Below are 16,312 nucleotides of genomic sequence, written 5' to 3'. Positions count from 1 at the left end.
CTCCTTGTAGATTATGCTCGTAAGAATGCATAAATTCGTTGAAGCGTTGAATCAAGCGGCGTCCACAAAGAGAGCAACTCCATGACAGTGTCTATCATTACCATACTGTCGATGGATAGCTCTCTTCATAGCGAACGCTTTATCCTTCGGGTTAGAATTTTCTTCCATTTCCATTTTATTAATATTTCTATGATAATATAGAAAGATTATAACATATTAATATTATATGACTTATATATATATATAATAAATATAAATATATATATATAATATTATAATATAACATAATAAATATTATAAATATGAAATAGGACAAGAGAGAAAGAGAGTATCTACAGAATGCTCCTTAAATATTCAAATAGTTACATATTTTATATATATATTTTTTTTTAATTTTTAGACAGAGAGAGTTATACTTAAGTATCGCTCACTTCTTAGATAATATGCGAAAGAAACTTCCTTGAAGAAAAAAGTCTATTCACTAGGTTCAATAAATTTTGCGCGATAACTGTTATCAGCGAAAGTCATTATACGCAATACCATGGTGTTGTAAGACGAGAGCCCTGAGTAACCTCATCAGCAAGATTTTAACCTGGTATAAAAAAGAATGATCCAGTTCAGTTTTTCTGAAATATTTATAGTTATTTTATAATATTAATAATTTTTGAACAAAGTAAAAAAATTAAAAAAATAAGAATTAAGAGTTTATCAGTAATATAGTAATATGATAATATAATAAAATAATAATAATATAATAATAATATAATACTGAATGTATATTTTTCAGGAAGTTATATACTTTTTGAATGTCATTTTTCAGAAGCAAAATTCTCGACAGTTCTAAAAATAAAATGTTTGGAGATAATCTTTGTTTTTACAGAATATATTTAAAGATTTTCAGCTTTTGCAGTTCTCAACCGGCAACTTTCAATTCTCAGCTCTCTTTCTTTCTCTAGATTCTGTTTTTCCTAATCCTCTAATCTATCAAAACATTATCATATATATATGTATATACCTTTGTTCTTTTAAGTCATCTTATAATTTTTTTTAAGTCATTTAATTATAATTTTTCATATGCTTGATGAGTGTTTTATTATAAACTTGTGTTCTTTAATTCAATTTTTTAATGGTAATATTGTTAAAATTCAATGAAAATATACGTACATATCACGCTGCAATATATCTGTTATGCAAATGAGTGTCCACTTTCATTTGCAAAGCTCATCATTTCTGCCTCATTTGTAATGTACCAGCGATTGTTAGCGACCTGCTACTATTATAGCTGGTCCGCAATCTCGACTCAAGGAAGGAGGTAGCTCCTCACGCAAAAGTGTGGCTGCTCCAACTTAGCGGCATGACTTGTTATCAGGAAGGTGCGAGGAGTCTCTTCCTCTTTAGCGCCGCCATCTGATTGCACCGCAAACATAACTGCTTTGCTACCAGCTCGTGCCACGGCTTGTTAACACATCCTTTTGGCCAACCAACAATGCCGCGAAGTATGAGAAATTGCAAACAGTTCGGTGCCCCCTAAAATTAATCGTCGAATTAAATGCGCTCTTTTTTCATGACATTTTTTTTATCGAGACGCAAAAATTTAATATAAAAGATATAAGATTTTTTTGTAGTAATTTATGTGTGTGAGTGTGTATGTGCTTTTAATGTTTTCGATATTGTTTTTCATCTTATAATAATTCAAGAATCCGTACGATTTTGGTGTTAAAAATTTAAATGCCATAAAATTTGAATCATAATTACAAATAATTTATATTGTGATAACAATGATACTATACATAATGCATTTTTTTATATATATATAAAAGAACGAAACCCATATTGTTTTTTACGCTCTTAGCTTTTTCTTTGTGGGCAATGAAATTGCAAGGTTGTTAATATTCGATGCTCGTAAGATTCTGAAGACGTGCCAACTTCGCGTCACCCGTAATTAACGTGTTTCAACTAATCCATGTACAAACCTGTACGACATAAACGAATGTCGCGACGACATTCCCGATGGAGCAAGATCGTTCTGCGTTCTATTTACTCAGATGACATTTCCACCGCGGTTACAAGCAACTGCTTAAACAGTCGTCGATTCGGCAATTGCAACGCGAAAAGTATTGAAATTTGACCGGGATTTTAAAGAGCATTTTTATATTTTTAACGCGTTTTTTCTTATTTTTAGATTAGTTTACATGCAGAAATATGGTTGAGTTGGTTATATATAATTAATTTTTTTAGCGTTGAAATAATTTTTATAATAAAAATGGTTTATATATAATGTAAAATAGTATAAGATGTGAATAAAATGCTCTCTGATAACGATATAAAATGATGTTATAAACTATGAGATTTTACTATTCTGTGAAATAAGAATACCTTGGAAGAAAAAATTTAGGTATAATTAATTTTTTTATAAGTATGGAAAGCCGATTTGAATATTACTAATTTTAAGTACGAATATATTTCTTATATATAAAACATAAAAAATTTCTAAATGGAAAAAGTATATCTAATATTTCGTCTCTTGAAATTAACTAACTATTACTATAACGTTCACAGTTTAGAACGTTGTTAGGCCGTGTTTTCTATTACTTGATAAACATGCGATGAATCCTACGAGGTATCGTCTTTGAGAGCCGCGATTGCACCTTATCAGCGAACGATGTGATAAGGCGATAACGAAGCGAGTCGCTTCGTTATTACCGAAAATCCTCGGCAATATAATTCCCGAGTAGTAAATTTTAATAAATTTCGTTCTCACGTAGCGTTTTCGCTCACCGGGATACATATTTTGCGGTCGCAATTGCCAGCAGTCTGCATTAATTACAACCGCGTTAATTTACAAGTGGCTGCACGTCTTCTCCGGTAGTTTACACGCTTGCATTATGTAATCGATTTTAGTTCATCCGCAGTTGGCATATTTTTTCTTCTCGTCGCTTGTGGTGGACAATATTTTTCTATTATGAAGCACGAGATCATGTGTCGCATTTTTTTTTCCAACAAAATATAAGCCATACAGACTATCCTAATATGAGTGTTTGCGATTTCCGAATGTTAATTTGTAAACATTAGACATAATTAAGCATAATTGAATTGAATCACCTGTATTAAATTAATGAGCAAACAATTAGCAGACGCATTACTATGTAGGTATCTCGACGCGATATTATTGAAACGATTTTATAATTGATACAAGACGATCACAGTTGAAATTTTCAATTGATGATGTAATATTCTATGCAACTAATCTTATGCGAGTGTTCACGACGAAATCTTATCTTCACTGACGAATTATTTTTGAGAAGACTCGCAAAGACTGCCGTAAAACTGTCCCACTACAAGATAAAAGAAGTAAAATGAAACAACTCGATAATGTGAATTACGTCGCACTTGTTCTATTTACGGTAAAAACATTCGCTTTGCAATTTATAGAAAAAAAATCTAAAAACTGATAAGTAATTAAACCAACAATTAAGATATATGTATATTGGCTATATATTATTTGTGTATTATTTGAAAAACTTTAGTTATCAACATTAAATAACCACGGCTTAATACGAGTCTATTCGTTAAAGTAATTAAATATTTTAATTAAGCATTTTGTACAAAATTTCTGAAAGATTCCTGTATTTTACAGAGTTCTTTTAAAAAACATTTAATTATTTTGCATCGTCATCCGTGATTAGACTCTTGATATATGTATTAATGTTTTCTCAATATACTTATTAGATTATATTGATATTTGTTATATATATATAATTGTAATAATTATTTATATCAATAATATCCTTGATAATGTAACATTACTTATATAGTACCATAAACAGGCAGTAGATATTTTTCTCACATTTTATGAAAAAAAAATGATTAATTTTTATTATTATAAATGTATTTTTATAACTTCATATTTTATGGTATTTTATCAATAATTTGAAATATTACATGAATACTTTGTAACAAAATTATATAGATTGAAAATCTTTTTATCAAGCATAAAACATAACAGATATTATTGTTAAAATATATTAAAAATCTCCTATATTTTCAAAGATTAAAATAAATATGTTTTCTAATATATTATGTACTATATAATTCTATTTTACGTACACTCTTTTTAATTTGGTAGCTAAATCAAACATAACTCTTTAGATGCTATTAATATCAAATGGCAATTACGGGCAATAAGAGTCTAATCGCGAATAACGAAGCAAAATAATTAAATGTTTTTCAAAAGAACTCTGTATAAATACAGGAATCTTTCAGAATTTTCTACAAAATGCTTAATTCAAATATTTAATTACTTTAACGAATAGTCGACTTTATTATACGTCCTGTGATGGTTATTATGTTATAAGATATTTAACTTTAGAATGTAAAGAATTTATATATAAGAAAAATTATAAATATATAAGAGAAAAATTATTAATATACAATTTAAATTTTTTTTTATTTTGATAAAACGTATAACACGTGAAATATGTTTTGCAAAAGATTTAATTATATCTCTATTTCAATTCGATTATTTCAAAATTATTAATTGATATTTTATTATTAAAAATATCGTAAAAAGTCCAAATACAATTATGAAAGAAAAGAAATTATATTATATTCTTTGTTCATTTAATTTACATTATTTGAAAAGTCAAAAGATATAGATTTTTCATTTTCTTCATATTTCATAATATTGTAAATTTATGATATGCAATAATTTTTTTATGCTTATCGCGAAGTTTTTATAATAGAGCTCTTGCGTCAAGTCAAGACTGTTAAAAATTTATTAATTATCTGAATTGATTATCTAATAATTTTGATACTTTAATGGAAAGCCTTTGCCTATTAATGTTACATAGGCATTATCAATCATATTGACATCGCCTTCATCGAATATTAACGAGTCATTAAATCATAATAATTTGTCATAGACTGAAACCAACAGAAAGCGAATTTTTTTCTTCTTTGAACATATAAGTTTTTTTAATAAACAATTTATTCTATTTTATCAATATGTATATGTATATATAATTAATTTTTTAATATAGGCAATATATATACATATATATATACATGCATATGCAATCCTCTATAAAAATAAGAAAAACGAAGTGCAGCTTACTGTTAGTGGCTTCAAGTGGTACATTTTTTAACATGAATATAATAATAATTTTTATATCACAGAAGAATTGTTAAAATTATTATTTATTAGTTAAATAGAATATGACAGTTATACATATATTAAGACATTAAAATATTTTAGTTTAAGCTATATATTTTATATTACATTTAGCACTAAATAATGTTGTTATATATTTTTTGTAAATGTATTCCATACGATTTTAATATTTCCTATCATTTTTTTCGTATTTGTCTGTCTATTATAAATGATTTCAAGTTTTATTTACATGACACAAAAAATTTTTGGTTGTATTTTGAGAAACTTTAAATGAGCAATAGATATGGAATTAAATGCTCGCTAATAAATTAGAATTTAATTTGTAATTGTCAAGCAGCAATATATAAATATTTGATCTGAATTTTGATTTCAATAAGTATTATATCAATTAAGCAAATTATTATTGACGAAAACCGAGTTAATTATTCGTTAGTAGTTTTTGCTCTTTTATTGGCAAATATCGCTAATGTCTAACAGTACTACAGAGAAAAAGAGTGATACTACTTCGAATCTAATTTAAAAGATAAAAATAACATTTTACGCAAATATACAAAATCAGAAATAATAATTTTTTTAATATCTATGATTAAAGTTTTCTTAAAGTTTATCTTAGTATCCTTTCGAAATCCTGTTTATTTTTAACTAACAAAACAAGAAATTAGTAGGTAATCTGACTAATTAAGTATAATTAATTTAATTTCTCAATTGATATACAATAAATAATTATAACAATAGAACCGCAATAATTGTCGTAAAGTTATCTCTTTTTTTTTTTACTTGTACATCATCGAATATTAAATCAGTCGCAATTAACCGGTTCTGGTAAAAAAATATTTCGGCATTGTTAGGGTTAACATGCACATATCTCGAAATTATCATCTCCATAGACTGATGAATATTAGTGACGGTCTTGCGTGTTACGTAATGAAAGTGGAGCGTACGTTTCATATTGCCCCGAACGCACGATTGTTCCTTGAATTTGCACATGAAAAGACGAATACGGAGCAAGTGAGAAAATTTATTTCCAGAAAAAAAAGAGAGTACCGATCTTGTAAACCCATGAGACTTAACGATAAAACTGAAGGTCAATTGGAGGGCTTATCGTATCGATGTATATACCGATTGATATCTATCTTCATCCTCTCATACTTTTCAAACCACAGAGAAATCTAAGACTTATGAAAGTCATTATGAAAAAAATGCGTGAATAGAAAATTAGAATAGTTTTTAAATATATTGTTAAATGTATTGTTCGTCCATTCGCTTTGATAAACTTTGCTTTGATTAGGTCGTTGGCGCCATCCGTTCCGATACCCGATTCCAATGATGGATCACTGACGCAATCCATTTAGCTTACCTGAAGAAAAAACTGATGGAACCGCAGAATCAATCACCGCGGGGTCCGCGGATCCCCCCGGTTTCCGGCGAACCTCCGGATGATGATGATGATGATCGGCGCGAGGTGCCAGGGTGTTGATCGCGGTCGACGATATGGTGAAAAAATTCGCGGCGAACGACTTGACGGAATGAACGGACGGAGAAGGTTCAAGAACGAGTGACGTGGACATCCCACGGCGTCGACTCATATACTCTACCCGCGCCGACGTCACGGGTGCGTTCCTTATCAGCCAGGAGGTCCAACACCTGTAAAGTCCACACCTGTCGGCAGCGAGCTTAAGCACCATCGGAAACACGCCCAGCTCGCTCGACGACGACGATGACGGTGACGAAAAGTTCTTGTGAAGCGCCACCCGCTATTCGCCGATATACATCCGGTATTTGGAGTCGGTTTAACGATACTTTTATCCTTCAGAAATATGCCAAGGTATCTACTTTTCTAATATTTTTATTTAAATTTTAATCTTTTATTTGTAATGCTTTATAATATAATATCAAACAAGAGAGGAAAATGTGTGTTTGATCTTGAATAGTCATTCAAATTAAAAGTCATAAATTAGATAACATTTAAATACTCACTTGAAAACGTTTACGACAATAACAATAAATTAACACGGCTTTAACTTCTGTGATTATTTGAAATGTATAAAAAATGTATATTATAAATTTTTGAAAATTTAAATGTATTATAAAGAAATTGATTATATAAGAAAATCAAATACCTATACACTTTTGAGTATTAATCATCTTACAAAAACAAGAATTCAATTGTACAAGAACAGGAATTATTAAGACGATGATGGAACTTGGCGATCAAAATAGTAGAATACATTTTGTAGGCATGTGTGTATTGCTATTGATGGAACGTTATGTAAAATGGATATTCTCTCTTTCTCTCTGATGTAGAGGAAATGTAGTTATAACTATACAATGCTAAATAGAACATCAGAAACTTTAGCGATTCAATGAACGATTTAACTTTTGAAACACACGGTACTATCTTACAAATCTAGAATATATGACAAATTGCATATTTGATAAACACACATAAAAATCAAAATGTAGGCGTACAAAATGATTGATTCTTGTTCATGAACAACTTTTTAGATATACAATTTTATTTGTTTTGTAGATATATAGAATAAGCATATATACATACGAATATAACACGTTATAAAGTGTCTTATATAAAAATATAGGCACATGTATGTATATATAACATGTATGTGGAATTTTTTCATTTTACTATTTATATCGTATCGCGATATATATATATATATATATATATATATATATATATATATATATATATATATATAACCCTATTTGAACGCTCTTGAGGACGCATTATCGTCGGAAACTTTTAAACTCCCTACTAGATTCCAGCGTAAGATTAAGAGTCGTCTCGCGTTCTACTCTTGAGTAACGAGAAGCGGGATGAATTTACAGCCGTCGCGATATCAATGGCGAGAGTAAACGAATTGGCTGAGGTAAACATCAAAGCGGTGTAAAGAGGGAATGGAGAGGAACGAGGCACGAGGTGGAAACAAAACTGTGAGTTTTGTTCCGACGGTGTCACGCGGGTTTACGTGGAGGCGTTGCACCTTATCTCGTGTCCTAGTTACATCACCACGCGCCGCGGCTTTGTTGCTACTACATCTATTCCGATCACAAGCGACTGTCCCGTCTGCCGTGTGTAAGAATATTTTATTTTATCCGTAATATAGAGTTATTTTTTCTCCCGCAAAAATAGGTCTGTCTGAGATTAAAGTCTGAAATTTATTTCCTGGCTCGTTCCTTTCTTTCTTCTTTAAATAGTTATTGTAGAACGACTTCCACCAGCGACCGACGATTTATTCCTAAAAAGAAATATGTATGATTCTAGAAAGATAACAGAAAAGAATTGATTAAATCAAAGTTAAATTAGTCTTACATTACTTTGATTAAAAATATAAACCATTGGGGAGAAAAATTTATAAATGTTGAAAAAAATGATGTATTATTTAAAACGAATATTTTCTCAGCAATATCGTGTTTGCTAAGGGATAACTATATAATAGATTTTAAATACATATTTTTTATCTATTACTTTAAAAAATAATGACAGTTTTTAACAATTGCTGTGTGATTCGATAGAAAAAAAAATTGACATATATTTTACACGTTATATATCTCATAGAAGCGATGCATGAAAATCTAAAAATAGATATTCAGTCTCGTCTTTGCACTTCTTACACGAGAGTCTATTCCTAGAAGGCCATATTGGAAAGTGGAATCGTGAGATTAGCTAATTGTCTTTTGCAAAAGTATACTCATGTATGCATATTCACACGTACGTACGTAATATGTTATTAAACAGAATTTTAGATTTCGCTTGTGTATTTATTTTATTTACGAAAATTTAAATTTGAACGTGATTTAAAGATTTACCTGCACGCATCTTTGAATATTTTCCGAGCTTGATCGAGCATTCGTTTATACATAGCAAGATCCGAGATTTTGTCTTGTTGTACAGTATCTAATCTGGCCTTCAGGGCGAGACACTCCTCTTCTAATAATTCAATTCTATGTCAAACATAAAGATAGGGAACGACAGATAAAAAGTGCCCAGGACACATCGTTTCCTCATAAAAAAAATCGTATTTGAATTTGAAAAAAAGAAATAGCAAATTTTTTAATCATAACATATATAACTTACTTAAAACGAATTTCTTCGGAATTAACGATTTCTTCTTCCGGTTTCAGATTCAACATTTTTGTATAAGATTTTGCTCTATATCCAGAATCCACTTTAGCAAGTCCTACTCTTTCTTTCTCCAAATTCCGAACCTTTGACTCTAATTTTGCACATTTACTTTTTTCTTTATGCAGCAATTCCTTGAAATAAACAATCAAACTCAAGAAATTTCAACACAAAAATCTACAAAAATTTTCATATAGAGTTTTAAATACAATTTCGACTCCTTTACATCCATTTAACAATTAGTCAAATAATACTCTGTCAATTAAATTTCATCTATTCCTTATAAAATAAATAAATTTGTTAAATTTTTTTATTGCATAGATATATTTTAATATATTAATTAGAAAGATTAATAAATCTTTATAAATTTTGAGCGTTTTTTCGTCAAATAAATTATCCTAGTATATTCTAACAAATTCAATACGGAATTTTATAGCTTACTATAAGAGCATTTGCTTCGTTTCTTTCCTTATCCAATCGTTGATTGAGCACAGTTACCAATTCTAATAGTCTCACCCTTTCGGCTTCGGCAGCTAAAGCCAAAGTAATATATTCGTTTGGTTCGCCTAAATTTCGCGGACTAGTGAGTAGACTGATCTGGCACTCTTGTTTCGGCCGGAGATCTGAACGAAGCGAGGTTTGACACTTCAAAGGTTCATCCGACATAATGCCATTTCTAAAATTGAGGAATGTGCACATAATTTTATTTATTAAAATAGTATGACTGCAAATCAGATTATATATGCGAATATGAAAAATCACATACAAAAAAATTTTCCAGTAGGAGAAAAAATCGTAAAGTCTCATCTAATATTCAGATTAAAATCGCAATTAGAATGATTTTATTTACAAATTATTTTACACATTACAAATTCATTCTCTAAATATACATGTAAATATATATATATACATATTTATATGTGTATACATATATAAATATGTTTTATTTTATCCATAATCTAAAATTATTTATTTTCCCCTCGCAAAAATAAATGCCTCTCTTTCTCTCTTTCTCTTTCTGCCTGAAATTAAATTTATTTCTCGAACACTAAAATAAAACATATATATGCACACACATAAAAAATAATTTTGTAATGTGTAAAATAATTTATATATATAAATATATAAATTATTAAATATATTACAAAGTCATTTTATTATTCTATGTATATAATATAGAATACATAACATACACATATATATATATAATATTATTCCTGAGATTTGTACTGACTTTAACTTGTCGAGCTCGATTTCGCGTTCCTCCAATCTTCTGCTTAACTGATCGACATGCAATTGCGTTGCTCGCAATTCATTCTTGATATTCGCATTTTCTCTTTCGATCTTATGTTCTTTATTCTGCACTTCTATTTCGCACTCTTGATATCTTGCCTCGACAATTTTTAATCGCTCCTGATAACGTATTATATCATTTCCATGCATTAGAAAAGTTTCAACAATATATTATGTGCTACGAACAAATCTTTTTATCATAGTAAATAGGCACTTATTTGCACAATTGATTCTTTATTAGATCAAATCTCTTCTATCACTCACATTAAGCGCGTCGATCAGCCGATCATCGTGAGATCTTTTTTCATTCAGAATCGCAATATTCCCCTTCGCGATATTTAGTTCGTGTTCCAATACTTTTATTCTCGCTTTGGATGCATCGAGCTTCCTTTTCGAAGTCTCCAACGCTACTTCCGCTTGTCTCAGTTCCTTCGCTGTATTGTCGATCTGTTGCCGTCTTTCCTTTTCAACAATTCGGAGATTTGCCAAATTTTGTCGATCTAGAGCAACTAAATAAATGGCTTGGTTGCAAGAAAATAAATAAATTACAATTATAAGAATCTCAATTATACAATTAAATTGTGCAAATCATAAGTAATGTAACGTTAAGTATAAATATAAATCTATATATATGAACAAATTAGGCATAATATAAAATAATAATAATAATTAAGCAAAATAATTAATAAAATAAAAATAATTGTAATTACAAAAATTCAATCTAAATATAGACGAGACTTTATAATTCTTTCCTCCTACCGGAAGATTCCTTCTGCGATTTTTCATGTTCAGATAATCTGATTTGCAGGTCTGACACTTTCTGTTGTAGATTTCGAATTTGCTCAGCTCGTCCACGCCAACTACCCGGTATACTCGAAAGCGTGTTGATGTTGACATTTTCACCCACTTCACTGTATAATAACTGAGACTCGTGTTCTTAGTGATAACTCCATATAGAGAAAGTTAAAATCTTCAATCAAGTAATAAAAAATAAATATAACATGCCTCGCATTTTTATATAAATATTATAAATTTTGCGAGCTACAAAGAAATCTTAAAATTTTTATCATTTTTTACAAAAATAATTGAACACTGACGTTGCTCTTTCTTTCTATGTAAAAATTAATCACTTATCTAATATTAAATAAACTTATATAGCAACAAGAACACAAATACCTTTTGTGCTTTATTAATCTCTTGCCGAAGAGCAGCACATGTGTTTCTGGATTCACAAAGTTTTGTTTGTACTCTTTGCAGCTTGTTTTTCAAACATTTAATTTGTTCATCTTTACTCGACGAATCTTTTTCCTCTATGTTATCTTGATTTCTATCTTTTTCGACATTACAATTACACATAAGATGTATAAAACAATCATGTAATATAAGTCAGTTACTAATTAAAATAAAATATATATATATAAGGAAAGAAAATTAATATCTATCTTTTTCAAACAGTTTTTGATGGATATAACTAAAATTTATTTCAGAATTGCAATTTATCTATATAGGCTTGCAAAAGAGAAGAAAATATGAACTTACTATCGTCGGAATTCTTATATTTTTCAGATTTGAGAATTTGTTGTAATTCTACTTTTTGGCGCTCCAGCTCGTCATTTTTGATGACCAGAGTAGCTTCTAAATTCTTACATTTTGTTTTTAAAATTTCTACTTCGGCAGTTTGATTTCTATATTTCTTGCCAAGTTCGATTAACTTTGTCGTGGCCTGTTCGGTTGGCTTCCCTACTGTATTTTGCAAATTTATTTTTTCTTGTGACAATTTATGCAACTTCTCCTCGGCTTGCTCAAACGCTTGTCGCAAACATTCATTCTCCGCCGTTAAATCCTGTCATATATATATATTATTGTTTGAACACGATATTGAACTATAAATTGCAGGATAAAAGTAAACTAAACATTTTATAATACGTTTGTAAAAATAAAATATATGTCGTTATACAAGAGAGAGAATTCTACATTTATATTCAAAAAATTATTTTTGCTCCTTTTTATTCCGATATTTTTTTTAGTGATATTATAACTTTGCAATATATATAATACAAGAGATTGTAATAAGAAATAGAAGAGCTATATATAAGCACATTATAGGGCAAATACATTTTTATTTTACTATTAATTTTTTGGGGATTTTACGTGTACAGAATTATATCAGAATTGTACTTACATTAATGCGATCTTGTAAAAATTTATTTAACTCTTTTGGGAATATGATACGTTCGGGAAACTGTGCCTGCACAAATGTCGTAGATGTAAAGAAAATAAAATATATACAATACGAGCAATGAGAAAAATAAAATATTGACGATATGTATATTTAAAAGGTCTATTACGTATTTGGAAACTCCCATATTAACCATTGATATTAAATACATATATAAATATCCAGAAAAAATGTATAAATACCTCTACGAATTTTGATGATACATCTTCATCATCAAGCAAATTATTTGATTCTAACTTATTGTTAGCCATACCATCTGCTATTCTTACATTAAGTATTTAATAAAAAATATTTGATTTATACTTGTGAAATGACAATCTCGAATATATTATCACATGCATTACTGCATCCGTTTGTGTTTGTAAAATAAAATTCTGCCAATAGAATTTTGTTTTTATGCAGAATTATACATTACTGATATAAAACGAAATTAATACGAAATTAGCAGTGACGATTTATTTTATTCAGCGTGCGTTGAGCGGGTGTTTGTCAATGATAAATGTCAAAATGTCCATACTGAATAAAAATGTGAATGTTATTCTACAAATATATGCACTCGTTTGTTCTACACATACATAATAAAGATCATGTTTATAGTTAAAGATGCATTATTTAAGTTACAATAGTAAGTTATAAGTTTGATAAATTTTGCGATATATTTACAAGGGTATTATATGTAATTAGTCCAAAAAAGATTTTTGTTGCGTGATTAATTCTCATGTATAGACGTATAAATAATATTTATATATTTATTATACGTATACGCGTTCTCATGTGATAAAACTTTCTCAATAACTGATATATAAATACACACACACACATACATACATATATATATATATATATATATATATATATATATATATATATATATATATATGATAAATGTATATAAAATATAATTATAATATATATGAAACAGATTACGTTTGAAACCAAAATAGCTATAAAAAATTATTCGTTTGAAAAAAATAACCCTTTCTAATTAATAATGAAAATTCTGTTATAAAGTTGCTTTTTCATTCATAATACTAAATGTCTTAACAACAGCTTGCAAATATAATCGCTTTGTTAACTATTTTATTTATTTTATATAACTTTTATTGTGTTATAAGTTTCTTATTCTTTAATATTATTTCTCCTTTTTCAAGAAAGGTTTCTTCTTTCCCTGGTACCCACTAGTGAATTTTTTAGCTTTTTGAAACGCTTGTATCTTATTTTTGGCAAATGGAACATTTTTACCAACATTCTTTTTGTTATCATTGGATGTTTGCACATTAATCCGTCTTTTTTTGAGGACTGTATGATGTAGCGAGAGTCCTTTCTGTTAAAGGTACAAAAGTAACAGTAAGAATCATCAAATAAATTGTGATAAAGAGTATCGTAAAATGCTTTTACCTTGAAATCTGTACTATTAGTCACCTCCACATACGCAAATCCACGAGGTTTTTTTGTATCCCCTGTAACTGGGATCCTAACGCTGGATACTGTATCAACCTTGGTCAAGAAATGTTGTTTGAGCTCGTCTGCCGTCACACTATAAATTAGACATCATTAGAATTTATCTAAGAAATTAAACAATAAAAATATTAAAATATAAGAATATATGCTCTTACTCAAATGGTAAATTTCCCACAAAAAGAACAAATCGATTTTTTTTCTGATGTTCCAAAGATTCTGTAGCTTGTTTTTTCATCTTTTTTCCATCTTCCTGTTTTACGTTTAAAATCTTTGCTTTGTCATCTATATCATCTTCATCATCTTCATCATCTTCATCCTCTTCATCATCTTCATCATCTTCATCCTCTTCATCTTCTTCATCAACCCCAGTCTCTTCATCTTCTTCATCATCATCACTTTCATCATCAAATTGTTCATTTGCATCATCCATGGATTCTTCATTTTCAGTACTGCTCTGATCTTCGTCACTTTCATTCTCGTCATCTTCATTTTTCATAATATCGCTGTCATCTTGATCATCTATTTTCTGTTTGATTTTAACTTTTTCATTTATTTTATCTTTCTTATCCTTGTTAGATACTTGTTCTATCTGCACAAGTGTATCAATTTGTTGTTTATTTTTTTTATTTTTCTTTTCTGTTATATTTAATTGCTCTGATTTATCTGCTCCTTTCTCCAATCTCAACTTTCTATTAAGTACAGTCAAAATTTTTTTTGCCCTTTTTGACAACACTTCTCTGTTTCTGATTTCTTCTATTTTTGCTTCTATCTTTTCTATGCTAAGTGTAACGGATGCAGCATTTTTAAAAGAACGATTCCTTCTTTTCTTTTGTAATTCACGTTTTTCTTGTTTCTTCTTCAAATTTACTAATTTCTTTTCCTTTGTTGTCGCTTTTTTATTAGTAGATTCTTCATTGGGTTTAGCAATAGATAATTCAATTTCTTCTTCCGTTTTTATCTTTGCTAATGGTCCTTGTGGTTTTGCTTTCTGTTTCTCTTTTTGTTTGTACATCTTTTTGAGAATTTGCTCTTTATTTGTAGAACTTCCATTTTGTACTGAGCTGGCAAGTTTGGTCTTTTTCAGACTTTTCTTGGGTTCAGTAACATTCTCTTGCTTCAGACCTGGCTTCACAGAAAGAGAACTCTCACTGAGAGATCGTTTCTTTCCTTTCTTGTCTACCTTAGCCTTCATTTGAAAATTTATATTTTGCAATGTAAAGTAAAGATGAGTAATCAATACGTAGATTGATACGTATTTAAATCCTAAAAGGCATTAAAACATATTTAAGTCTTATAATTAAATATATTTTACAAAATTTAGTCTTTAATTTAATATATATATGTACATATAATACATAACCTTTTTATAAAAATTTTGATTGCCGGACATACATAGAGAAGATCTACTTTCGCATATGAAATATTATTAAATATTTCGAATAACATGTTTAACTTACCTTTTTAGTAAAAATTCAAGATATTTTTCAGTCAAGCTTATAAGATTATGCTAGATATGCTCCAGGGTTATGTATCAAACAACGTGCTCGAATAGAAGGTTAGGGTTAGAAGGAATGGAACGATCCAGCAATCTCTAGAAGCGATGCAAGAGCAAGAATGGAGCGAAAAGCGAAAGAAATTCACGTCTTATGTCATGGACATAGACGTAATAATATATAGGCTGCGTTCCGATATTCACTGCCAGTACTGAAAATCTATAGTGTACGTGACGTAAATTATAGATTTTCAATACTGGCAGTGAATATCGGAACGCAGCCATAGACTACGCCTGCGCATTTGGAACAAGAGAAGTACCAAAAATAGAAAGAGACAACATGCTTTGTGCACTAGAGTCCCTATAATAATTATAGGGACTCTAGTGTTTAACAGCGTCTGTCTCTTTTTATTTTTGGTACATTACATACACAGCTTCACAATGGGAAAGATAGGGAATGCGTAGTCTATATATATATATATTATGTGGTCATGGATCCATTTATCGATAGCACTA

General features: G+C 29.2%; 2 protein-coding genes and 1 long non-coding RNA gene across 3 annotated transcripts; all 3 read right to left on the bottom strand.

The window, feature by feature from the left end:
- Positions 1-240: 240 nt before the first annotated feature.
- LOC140666691 (uncharacterized) lies at positions 241-6,715 on the bottom strand. Its single transcript, XR_012046818.1, has 3 exons — positions 6,528-6,715; positions 1,165-1,527; positions 241-592 (listed from the first exon to the last, which is right to left on the bottom strand). It is a non-coding gene; the product is annotated as an uncharacterized lncRNA (long non-coding RNA).
- A 1,235-nt stretch (positions 6,716-7,950) lies between these two features.
- Positions 7,951-13,094, bottom strand: LOC140667227 (coiled-coil domain-containing protein 13). The gene is made up of 11 exons (XM_072894969.1): positions 13,026-13,094; positions 12,787-12,852; positions 12,144-12,447; positions 11,781-11,935; positions 11,364-11,526; positions 10,869-11,113; positions 10,546-10,724; positions 9,753-9,987; positions 9,267-9,445; positions 8,999-9,133; positions 7,951-8,427 (listed from the first exon to the last, which is right to left on the bottom strand). Exons 1-11 carry the CDS (start codon positions 13,092-13,094, stop codon positions 8,379-8,381), a joined length of 1,779 nt encoding a protein of 592 aa, XP_072751070.1. The 3' UTR covers positions 7,951-8,378.
- LOC140666690 (uncharacterized) lies at positions 12,786-15,956 on the bottom strand. Its single transcript, XM_072894150.1, has 4 exons — positions 15,762-15,956; positions 14,460-15,567; positions 14,242-14,380; positions 12,786-14,167 (listed from the first exon to the last, which is right to left on the bottom strand). The coding sequence occupies exons 2-4, from the start codon at positions 15,494-15,496 to the stop codon at positions 13,976-13,978; spliced, it is 1,368 nt and encodes a 455-aa protein (XP_072750251.1). The 5' UTR covers positions 15,497-15,567; positions 15,762-15,956; the 3' UTR covers positions 12,786-13,975.
- Between the last annotated feature and the right edge of the window lie 356 nt (positions 15,957-16,312).

Source organism: Anoplolepis gracilipes, chromosome 6, assembly GCF_047496725.1.
Source record: "Anoplolepis gracilipes chromosome 6, ASM4749672v1, whole genome shotgun sequence".
Taxonomy (NCBI): domain Eukaryota; kingdom Metazoa; phylum Arthropoda; class Insecta; order Hymenoptera; family Formicidae; genus Anoplolepis; species Anoplolepis gracilipes.
The sequence above is the reverse complement of the archived record's forward strand: the minus strand, read 5'-3'. Positions and strand labels throughout refer to the sequence as shown.

Coding starts and splice junctions, on each gene's coding strand:
- LOC140667227 (XM_072894969.1), bottom strand. CDS start 13,094: ATGGCTAACAATAAGTTAGAATCAAATAATTTGCTTGATGATGAAGAT. Junction 11,936..12,143: donor ATATAAGAATTCCGACGATA/GTAAGTTCATAT, acceptor ATGTCGAAAAAG/ATAGAAATCAAGATAACATA. Junction 11,527..11,780: donor AGATTAATAAAGCACAAAAG/GTATTTGTGTTC, acceptor CACGAGTCTCAG/TTATTATACAGTGAAGTGGG.
- LOC140666690 (XM_072894150.1), bottom strand. CDS start 15,496: ATGAAGGCTAAGGTAGACAAGAAAGGAAAGAAACGATCTCTCAGTGAG. Junction 14,381..14,459: donor GTGGGAAATTTACCATTTGA/GTAAGAGCATAT, acceptor TCTAATTTATAG/TGTGACGGCAGACGAGCTCA. Junction 14,168..14,241: donor CTAATAGTACAGATTTCAAG/GTAAAAGCATTT, acceptor TACCTTTAACAG/AAAGGACTCTCGCTACATCA.